Source organism: Protomyctophum bolini, assembly GCF_963924005.1.
Source record: "Protomyctophum bolini genome assembly, chromosome: 24".
NCBI classification, from domain to species: Eukaryota; Metazoa; Chordata; class Actinopteri; order Myctophiformes; family Myctophidae; genus Protomyctophum; species Protomyctophum bolini.
In genome coordinates, this window is record NC_137885.1 from 10,879,054 (window position 1) to 10,890,935 (window position 11,882).

The following is an 11,882-nucleotide window of genomic DNA, read 5'->3' on the forward strand; positions in this document are numbered from 1 at the left end:
GTGTAGACATATTCTGTAAGGGTAAAAAAGGTTGGTATTCAAAGTGTACTCATGGATTAAAGTTCTCAGTGGCCACGACTGATTTCAGTGTTTTTGAATCCATAGAGTTGTCTGCCACTGATCTCTGCGAATGTGGAAAACCACAGACTGTTGAACACATCATCAGTGAATGCCCAACCTTCAAATCACCACATGGAGTCAGCGGACTAATTGAACTGGATGACGATAGCATTTCTTGGCTGAATGTCCAAATTGCCTGTGTAGCCCTACACGAACGAAAGATCATTTTACATATTGTGTTGATTGTTTAGGAATCAGCACTAGTGTGTGGGGCGGCTCCCACAAATCGCACATTTAGGACTTAGTCATGCAAACATGTGTACTTGAGTGCAAAAGTACGGGGAGCAAAATGTACCAAATAATTGTAGTGGAGTAAAAGTACAATATTTGCCTCTGAGACGTAGTGGAGTACAAGTAAATAAAACATTGCAAATACTCCAGTATATAGTAAAACAAAAAGAAACAGAAATACCAAATTTTACTTGCAGCACTTGAGTAAATATACTTTACCTTACTTTCCACCGCTGACAGATGGAGCGGTACATTTTCAGGCGTTTAGCCGACGTTCTCGTCTAAGCTTTGCAATAGCCAGGAGTTCCTTCCATACCAAGGGTTTTCTCAACTCTTCCTGCTTCCGGGCAAGGAAGCTTACAGAAGGAAAAGTCATGGTCACGTGACTGGGCTGCGCCATGACGCTCTCTGTGGCAAATCTCGCAGCGGAAGTTGGATGAAATGCATGGCAGTGAATGGAGCCGACTGGACCAGCTCATTAACAAACACTAATTATGAAACATTGAGACCTTTGTCATATAATCGGGTCAGGAATATAAAAGAGTACATATCACTGGTTGTTTTCCAATAACAATAGCTTTTCGATGTGCACAGTACATCATGTTATTGAGGCATCTAAACAGCGGCAAGTATCGTTTCTGTCTCTTGGGTATCGCAAGATTTGCTTGCCAAACAGGCGAGTCCTGTGATACTTGGCACGTTCAGAAACTAGTTTGTGCTCTTTAGATTCCTCTATAAAATTACACAGTGTACACATCTAAAGGTCTCAATGTTTTATAAATAGTGTTTGTTCATGAGCTGGTCCAGCCGGCTCCATCCACTGCTGTATTTCATCGAACTTCCGCTGCGAGATTAGAGTGTCAGCCCAGTCACGTGACCATGACTTTTCCTTGTGTAAGCTTCCTTGCTTCCGGGCTGCTTCCCTACTTCCTTCACAGGTGCTACCGATGATACTAATTAATGCTCTGTTCCATTTAGTGTGCAGTGGATCTCAAACTTTTTTTAATTTCTAATTTCAAGGACATGCACCCATAACTCTGAGAGTGTACAAACGGACCCTTTCGGTTCCATTTGTACACTCTCAGAGTTACACACTCTGAGAGGCTATTTGGAACCCATTCAAGGACACTTTGAGACCCACTGGTGGAGTGTTTCCAGTGAGCCAACATGCACAATAGCAGCACCCTGACTCTGTTTGACTCAACTCTCGTTGCGGACTCGTAGATCGTCCTCGTCGGTATAACTTGGTACGATGAGGTATCGGCCGACAATCGGGCCTTACAGCTTTCCAAGGTTTTTTTTTTCCCCCCATCTCTCGATTGGAAAAGCCTAACTGTTTTTGTTTTTAGTCTTTTATGTTTTTTTGGAAACGTTTCAAACGCATTGATTGAAATGCACTCGACGGCGGTCGGTCGGACGGACGGAGATCAAGCTTAACAACGTTTAGTTTTCTCTTGCCTCGGGTCTTTGTGGAAAAAGCACAACGTTAGTAGTTTCAACTGGCACGCACGTATACCTCGCCCATCGGACGTGTCCTCTGCCAGTGCCAAGAAAGCGCAGTGGTGAGTCATTTAAGTACATTTACTCAACTACTGTACTTAAGCACAATGTTGAGGTATTTTACCAATTTTCAATACTTTTACTTCTACTCCACTACATCTCAGAGGCAAGTATTGTACTTTTTACTCCACTACAATTATTTGAAAACGTTAGTTACGTTACTTACTAGTTACTTATAGTTTGTAGCTTTCGATTAGTATCAAAACATACCTTGCCATTTGAGAATAGATGATCTACAAGCTCATCAACGCGACGCATCTGCTATTTTCAAGAGATGTTTATACATTTGAATACTGAGTACTTTTACATTTGGTACTTTAAAGGACAACTTTAGTTTTTTTCAACCAAGGTTCATGTTTTAGGTTGTTATGAGAGAAAGTAAAAGATGAGGGATTTTAGCTATTTTTGACAGGGCATTTGAACATGGGGCTGAATATGCATTTATTTAAAAAAAAAATTATAGCGATTTATTATTTTATTATTTACTATAGTCCTACTAGACCCTAATAAATTACTGGCCACAAAAGATCACAGGATACTGAATGTGAAGGAGGCCTACTGGGGGGCTCAATATGTCAGTTTGACACATTCAGTAGATCCTGTGATCTTTTGTGGCCAGATGTAATTTATTGGGGTCTAGTAGGACTATAGTAAAGAATAAAAAAATAAATTGCTATTTACATTTTGTAAAGAAATACATATTTAGCCCCATGCTCGAAAAATCCCAAAAACTAAAGAAAGCAGCAAATGGACAAAAATATTACACTCACCTTTTACTTTCTCTAATAACAACCTAAAACATGAACCTTGGTTGAAAAAAACTAAAGTTGTCCTTTAAGTACATTTTGATGTGAACACTTTTTTCAAGTCCATTTTGAATTCCGGACTTTTACTTGCTGCAATATTGATACTTTTACTTAAGTAAAAAAATTGAGTACTTTTTCCACCACTGAAAAAACGATGGCGACGCAAAAGAAACGCACAGGGGGAGAAATCAGAGAGAGAGAGAGAGGGAGAGAGAGAGAATTCTTGTGGTCATCAAAGTCATTCCAAACATTTCCATACATGAGAGAGAGAGAGAGAGAGAGAGAGAGAGAGAGAGAGAAGGCAGAAACAAGAAGAGTGACAGTGAAGGGGGTATAGTAGTGATATTATTGGGCGGGCATGGGTGAGTTTGGGTCGAATCTTCAATGGAAGTCTATTCAAAGACGATGAATGGGAGAGACCCACCGCCCCATCCCACCCTACTACACCCCAAAACCCCTTTTCTCTCTCTCTCTCCCTCTCTCTCTCTCTCTCTCTCTCTCCCTCTCTCTCTCTCTCTCTCTCTCTCTCTCTCGCTACATCTTTTTTTCCTCCTTTTTCTTCTTTTTTTTCTGCCTGTCCGTAGATTTAATTAAACGGGCCCCCTGGTGAGACCAAAGGCTCTCTTTCTCCAAATGTACGGACGGCTATGTAGAGAAAAACACGTGTGCACACACACACACACACACACACACACACACACACACAATCACACGAGCACGCGCGCACAGACACGTTAGTATTACTATACATGTGAGGATCCTCTGTTGATTTCCATTGGAAATTGGAACCATTCCACGGTTGTTTGACTGATTAATTTAATACTTTATTAACAGTTTGCAGGAAAAGAATCACAGGAAACTGAGGAAAGCACAGTTCGACAGAATGTCTGCTAAGAGGATTTGAAGCCAAGAAAACCTATATACTCAATTCGGTTCCTCCAAATGTCTGACCTTGAAATCATGACCTCCGACCTCCCTAACAGTCACACAGTGAGGACCAGTGTTGCCACGTTTGCTTATTATAAGCAACTTTGGGCTTGTTTTTCTGTAAAGTATAACTAAAGTTGCTTGTAAATATTGGTGGTGGCGTGTTGCGTTTTTGGGGGGCTTGTTTCTAAAGTGTAGTTGCTTATTTGGGGCTTGCTTTATGAACCCCCAACTGAAAATATTTCGTAGCAGGGAATCAGGGACCCCATGCAAAATCTGTGGTTCATCATGTGTTGGTGTGTGTTTAAAAAATGTTTTGGTTGCTTACGGTATTTCATTCGTGAAATCTGGCAACACTGGTGAGGATCGACGAAATCTCCACCAGTTTACACGTTCTCCTCTTCATGTCATCTGGTCCTCGCAAGAATAGAATTATGAAAGTACACATGCACGCACACACATAGACGCACACGTACGCGCACTCTCTCACACACACACACACACACACACACACACACACACACACACACACACACACACACACACACACACACACACAGAATTACATGTACGGTAATTAAATAGTGAGCTGATAAAATTGGCAATGTTGTTGTGGTACAGACAGACAGACAGACAGACAGACAGGATAATGAGCGAACCACTGCTTTGGATAACATGTGGATTGATGTCTCGTTTTTTGTATTTTCATATGTCTGATGATCACAGACACCTCACACCTGTGTGTTTGTGTTGTGTGCATTCATTCATTTGTGTGTGTGTGTGTGTGTGTGTGTGTGTGTGTGTGTGTGTGTGTGTGAGAAGCTGTAGCAAACATGGTGGACTGATCAGGGATAATGTTTTCTCTCCTCTCTCTCCCCGCAGGCTTTCCCAGCTCCCCTACAAGACGGAGGACCTGGCCCAGCACATGTTAATGGCCATCCCCAAGGACCGCATCTCTGCCCAGGACGCCCTGAACCATCCCTACTTCAGCACGCTGCCTCCGCCCGTCACGCAGCTACGAGACAGTACGCAGCGCACACTCACTTTGTGTTCTAATGATGGTCTCTCTCTCTCCTCCGTCTTACAGTGTGTACGCGCACGTTGTGCGGTCGGGCAGACACGCGCACACACACACACACACACACACACACACACACACAGTTCAAGGATAATAATTCATGCACAATCTGAACGAATTTCCACGGGTGCTGCTGGATAAAAAAAAATCAAGTTCAAAGATAAAAAACTAAAACGTTTTCCACACACCATCTTGAATGCTGCCTACCACTGAGTGAATGTTTATTAAACGAACAACGTTTATCCCATTCTGGGCGGGAACCCCTTTAGGTGTTCTAACCCTTCTGGACGGGAACCCCTCTTGGGGATCTGTATAGTATGTACAGTATTAAAAAATGACAAGAGATTGATGCTGCTATATAAATATTTGACGTCAGGATTTAGAAGGCTTTTTAGAATCTGCTTCAGTCCAAAATAAAGGAACAAGGTTTCGACCTCTTCTGTCGTCATCAGGTCCATGAACCTGATCGATACCCCTTAGGTCGAAGCGTTGTCCGTCTATTTAACCACTTGAACCCCAGCACCCTGGGTCTATACTTACTTAGCCACAAATTGGCAGATCTACAAGCTTGTTGATCTGCAATTTTCGACAAAGACATTTGTTGTAGACAAAAAGGGAAAGAAGTGTCCCTAATACAGAGACAACTCGGGTCCAGTTGACTAAAGTCTTAGAGGATTTAAAGTGTTTAACAAACACACACGCAGCAGTGGGAGAATTCAAAATGCTGCCCGGATACATTATTATTTTTTTGTATCTTTCAACACTACACACTGTGCACGTATCGTTGACAGGTTTGACTACAAGGCACTGTGTGTGTGTGTGTGTGTGTGTGTGTGTGTGTGTGTGTGTGTGTGTGTGTGTGTGTGTGTGTGTGTGTGTGTGTGTGTGTGTGTGTGTGTGTGTGTGTGTGTGTGTGTGTGTGTGTGTGTGTGTGTGTGTGTGTGTCTTTGTCGCCGTGTGCACTGCGAGGGTCTGATTAAAGACACGGACCCCCCGCCGGGCCGCACAGATGGGCTCTTTCAACATATCCGCCATATCCAGCAGCTCTGCTATGCCGCTTCACTAAGACTAACACTCACACACGTGCAGCACACACACAGTCACACACACATGACGTGACGGGTACCGTAGGTTTATCTTTTGAAGGCCGGCTGCCTGTCTAGCTATACACTGTCAAATCCTCAGCGTTCATTTAAACTGACAGCGGTGTAAATGTAACCAAGCGGACTCTCACACGTCGGAGAGTGTGCTGCCAAACACAGACAACCCACCCGTCTCCCCAAGGACGGACGGACGGACGGTGGCGGGGGGGAATACAATGTTCTTTTAAGTGGAAGCTTTTAAGGACGATGAGTGTTTTGGGGGTAATTTGGCGGTAGAGTGACGACTGTGGGTTGGCTGTTGCTCTTTGAAACGTGGGTGTAGCAGTAGTACCACCGCAGGGCCAGCTGGCAGAAAAGAAAGCAGGTTTTTCCCTCACATTTTAAAACAATGTTGTTGTTTGGAGGGGGGCAGGTGCGGGAGTTTGTTTGATGGCAGATGCAGGCGTCTGTTGTTTTTGTACAAATCAACTTGCCTTTCGTCAGCTGTAGAAGAAGCACTCAAATTGGGTGCTTAAAGTAGCAATAATCACAATGTAGAAATCCTCCTGTATAGATTATTTTAGACTAAATGTCTAGTAGGTATAGGTATCGGAATATGCAGTACACTTACAACTAGAGCAAGTTCTCATTGTGCAGGTCCATTTCACCATCGCCTTATTGGAATGTAATGAGTAATGCATTTAATGTGTGTGCATTCATTTAATGTGGTTTAAGCTGGTAACGGTCAGGCTGGGCAACCGATAATGTATCATGATGACATGTGTCACTGTCTTAATGCATGTTTTGTATTCCCTGCAGTATCTGAATCTGCAAAAAACTGTAAAGTAACTGTGTGTGTGTGTGTGTGTGTGTGTGTGTGTGTGTGTGTGTGTGTGTGTGTGTGTGTGTGTGTGTGTGTGTGTGTGTGTGTGTGTGTGTGTGTGTGTGTGTGTGTGTGCGTGTGTGTGCGTGTGCGTGCGTGTGTTTTTTTAATTTTAGCTCCCAATGGTGTTTTCAGGGTTACATTAACACTGAGGATTTTATAGTGCAGATTGGCACCCCCGAGTTAACACTCGTCTAAAACGGAGTTCCTTGGCCTAATGCATAGGGTTATCAAACCGGGGGTCCTTGGAATGAAAGGGTTATGAGTATGGCATTCACGGTATGACAGAGAGAGAGAGAGAGAGAGAGGCAGACAAAGAAGAGTGAGAAAAGAGAGAATGAGCACACGAAACAGAGACACAGAAAGGAGGGAACGAAGCAGACACCCGCCAGACCTTGAAAGCAAAAACTGAGAGACAGAGAGAGAGAAATGAGAGAGAGAGAGAGAGAGGGAGAGAGGGAGAGAGAGAGAGAGAGAGATCATCAGTAGAGCAGCAGGAAGTCGACCGCAAGAAACCAAGACAAAAAGAACCGAAAAGGGAGCGAATAAATTGGCTGAGAAAGAAGATTCTCCATTATTTTCTGTCTAGCTATTTTAAATGATGCCGCCCCCCCCCCCACCCCCTTACCCCCTTTGCTGGTGGAGAGTGTTTTAATGAGAGCAGCTATTAGTCATATCGACTCTGTGCTGAATTCTACCCCGTTAACGTCTGCCAAGGAATTATTTTCACCTACGTACCTGTTTCTCCACGTGAACTCTAGCTTCCATATTCTGGGCATGACATTTTATATCAGGCAAACATTTGATGAAAAAAGCAGATCTATTCTTTATGTCTGCTATATGACAAAATGAGGTTGCGCGTCATGGAGTGCTAAACCCAAATCCACTACATCAAAAAATAGGAATTAAAAACAAATTCAAAAGGTAGCACATCCAAAAATGTAATAAATGGCGGACAAAGTACATCTGCTATTTGGTGTGTGTGTGTGTGGGGGGGGGGGGGGAGTGTGTGTGGGGGGGGGGGGTGGGGGGGGGGGAGTGTAGGTCCCTGGGAGGTGGTTAAAGCCCTCGACTCCCATTGTGTGTGTGTGTGTGTGTGACCACAAATATGCGCGCATACAGAAATGTGTGTATCCGCAGATGACATGTGTGTTTGTATGTCTCCACGTGCACGTAGGCTCATGTTGATACTTTATATTATGTATGTGCGTGAGCCCTGAGCGCCATTGACACACCGAGCCAAATGGACCCCTTACGGTTCTGTAACTCTGAGGCCCCTTTCCCACCGGAGTTGAACCGGATCGGTTATTTCTTCCCCACCTAATATTGAACGGGTTCGGAGTATTTCCACTGACAATGAATTGGTTCAGAACCCTTAAAAGCTGGTTCGGAACTGGAACCAAAAAATGGCCGCCAATTCCGTGAAAGTTCTAGAACCAAAGGTCTTTTGGTGGAAAAGGGATGTGTACGCGCGTCCGTTTTGTTCCATTTGCACGCTCTCAATGGTAACTAAGTATTTCCAATTTTCAGTACTTTTACTTCTAGTCGACTACTTCTCAGAGGAAAATATTGTACCTTTACTCCACTACAATTAATTGAAAACTTTAGTTAATAGTTACTTTTTAATTTTCATTACAAAACACACTAACCACTCCATATTTCAGGCATTTGAAAATAGCAGATCTAACAGCTCACAATGCGTCGCGATGAGGCGCAGTGTGAGCTCGTAGATCGGCTTTTTTCAAAAGATCTTTTATACATTTTGAACTTGTGAAATGAGACATTCTGCACAATGATTACTTTTACTTTTGGCACTTTATATTTTGATACCAAACACGTATTGTTTTTAATTCACCACCTTTACTTGTAACAGAGTATTTCTAATTATATTGCAGTATTGAGTAGTTTTTCCACCACTGCCGCTGAACCTGTTCTGACCAACGTCCCTTGGTCTGTCCCTCTACAGATGTGTCCGTCTTCAAGGTTCCAGGAGTGCGGCTGGAGACCGAGGTGAGGGACATATTCAGCCCCAGCCGGAGGGTGAAATCTCCGCTGACGCCCCTGGCCAAATGCTGGTGATGGAACTTTTCACACTCTCTACCCAACGGAAACCAACAGACACAGGGAAATGTTTTGGTCGTAAGGTTGGTGGAGGTGGTGGATTTTCTGAGGTGGATTTTCTCATTATTAGATCCTACGTCAATTTCGCAGCGGCGGATTATTCTCTACACTTTTCAAAAGGTTTCGGTAAAGAGGTACCGGACGACCGTGCTCCTCATTCTCGCGCGTTTGATCTTTTTTTTTGCTCTGGTTCTGTGCAGGATTTCCGTGTTCGCGGGTGATCCGTCTGGGAGCAGAACTTCTGTTCTCATGTTCAGAAGTTCAGATCTGTAATTGTTCTTTTTTGTTTTGCTTCTGCTTTTCAAAATGGATCTATAGAGTTTTGAACCGAAACCTGAGACGCAGGAAATCACAGCGTAAGGAACTATAATAATTTATAGTTTGAATACAACATTAAAAAAACCCACACATTCTTGTGAAGAGACAAGAGACGGTGTCCACACCTTCATGTATTTATCCTATTAGGGATCTCAGTGGTCGTTTAGGGAGGTGATGTCAAATGTTTTGCTTGGGGATGGGATTATTCCTCCCAGGACGACTCCCTATTCATTTCTAACCCAGTCCTGTTCTGCTAGGCTCTAGTAGTCTCATAGAAACTAGGGAATTCAAAGATGTTTAGTCTTAAAACAGGTTTTTCCTTTGCATGCCTGAATAGTTGAAAGTTGACGACGTTAGACACCGTGTGACATTAGACCTCCGGTTCTCCCACCGTACACGTTCTAAATTGCAAGCGAGGGCCGTTGTGTGGGACCGTTTTTCAGTCTTCTCACTTGCGCCGGAATAAACGACACGGCTAAATTGCATGTGAGTTTTATAGAAGCGTTATCATTCCCCGCTGACTTGGAACAAGCGTTTTTAACATCTGCTTACAGCAGCTGTGGGCGATAAAAAAAAAACGGACATACTTGTAGGACTTCTCAGCCCGCCTTTTGAATCCTTCCAAAAGCCTGTTCCTCCTCTGCCATTTATCATCACCTCCTCCGCTCTGTGCATTATACGACCCCTCTCTGTAATTATACTGTACTCTTCAACAACGTATTTTGTTGTATTCCAGTGGTATCTTTCTTTTTTTTGCCAATGCCACACCAGAAGTTCAACCGTTCCGCTCGAACTCTGTGATTCCTGATTCACACAATAATTGCTCGCCTACATCAAATCCGACTTCGATCTCATATGTCCGACTCCAAAGCTGTTAGTGTTACTTTCCAAGATTCAAATAAAAAAAATAGCAAAAGTAGCAGATCTGCTTCTCTTGGCGCCGCGTTTTGGGCTCGCGGATTGGCTACTTTTGATGCTTTGGTGCGACGCCGTAGTGGGATCCAGTAGGGCATCATCCAGCTCAGGTCAAACTCTGTGGCACATCTGTGTACCTGTCTGATATACCTCCCGAGTGGACCTCCAATATAGCATAAAGCACCTCTCCTTGCAACAGACCAAAAATGACTGTCTCGACATACGCACACACACACTGCATTTTTATGTACACTGGCAAACTTCATCCTTTGGAGAATCCTCATCAGTCGAGTGCCCCAGTAGAGCTAATTATAAACATTCGCTGTGGAAAAATATGGATTTTTCTTTTTCTCTTCTCTTTCTTTTTTTCTCTCTCTCCTCCTCCGAGGTGGAACTTCAAAGGCCTTTGGCTTATGAATGCGCTCGACGGATATTTATGGTGGAATGTCAATGATTTTCTTTTTGGACATAGAAAGACTTTTCTCGTGCGGAGGATACCTGACTGGAACCTAGCTGTATGACGTCTCGTCCCGTGGTTGATCAAAAGGATTTTGACCACCCTCACAAGACTGAATAATGGACTTTAATTGTGTCATGGAACATTTTGTTCAATGGGCAGTGTTGGGCAATATTACTCAGGAGAGTAATATGTTACTTATTACATGTTATTCCTTAAAAAGGTAATATTATATTACTTATCCCCCCCCCCCCCAATACACTTCAATGTATTGAACTAATAAGAGTCACTGAATAATTGCAAGGCTATAAAACAAAATAGTCGACAGTCTCATCTTTTGAACAAAATAGTCGACAGTCTCTCATCTTTTGAACAAAATAGTCAACAGTCTCTCATCTTTTTTCCCTGTTCTATATTCCAGAATGATGTACTGTAGATATCAATATAAAATAAAGCGGCAATATTTTCAAAAGGCAGCCAACATTAACCCGAGGAATATGTAATGTGTACTATGTTTTACATAGTAATGTAATATTATAACATTACTGTTTTTGGTCAAGTAATACGTTAAAGTAATATGTTAGAAGAGGGATAACTATAGGGCCCGACCGCTGCCCGATGTGTGGGTCTGACGCCGATCCCCATTTTGGAGAGTACTAGACTACCAATTACCCATATTTTGTAATAGAAAATAAATCTTGAAATCTATTTGACTAAAGTTTATATTTATTATGAGTAGAATGACGTTTAACTTAAATTATACAATCAACAAGCAAAGAAGTAAATGTAAAATACGCAAATATAGTGACACTTTATTCTGTTGAACCGCTTAATCCATTTAGGCCTGACGTCGAAAATTAAAGAAAAATCTTCTAAATTCTGACAGTTTTCTGACAATTTTCAAAATAGCAGACCTACAAGCTTGTAGTGCGCCACTCTGTGGCGTGCTATGAGCTTGTAGATCTGCTATTTTTCAATAGCTAAATTATAACATAATGTTTAAAACACAAAAAGGGGTTCCGCCCAAAATGGGTTAAGCACAACTCAAAGTGTTTCACAATTTTAAAAAGGACAAATCGGCTTTATTTAAAAATAAAGTTAAATAGTAACCAATGTGTCAGCCAAACGGATATATGGGCTCTAGTGAGAGCCACATGAAACTAGATGAAACTCATCTATATTCTTATTGCTGCTGTTAGAACTATATATTATTTACTGCACATTGGGACCCTATTCAAATACTATTGTTAATCTATAGATGACAAACTGTTGTTACGAAATTTCCAACATTTGAATTCACGTGAATGACGAAAATATTAGAATTACAATTACTATTCGACAGCAGCTACCTCAGCACGCCTTGCAGCATAATATCATAATGTTT

At 42.4% G+C, this 11,882-nt stretch overlaps 1 protein-coding gene across 1 annotated transcript in view; it reads left to right on the forward strand.

The window, feature by feature from the left end:
* cdk15 (cyclin-dependent kinase 15) overlaps positions 1-8,766 on the forward strand; it is a gene marked incomplete at its 3' end in the record, with an annotated part of 70,041 nt that extends 61,275 nt beyond the window's left edge. The window contains exons 13-14 of the mRNA XM_080758876.1: positions 4,527-4,669; positions 8,654-8,766. Coding sequence (XP_080615002.1) covers positions 4,527-4,669; positions 8,654-8,766 — 256 coding nt within the window. The remainder of the gene's footprint in view (positions 1-4,526; positions 4,670-8,653) is intronic.
* Positions 8,767-11,882: the final 3,116 nt, after the last annotated feature.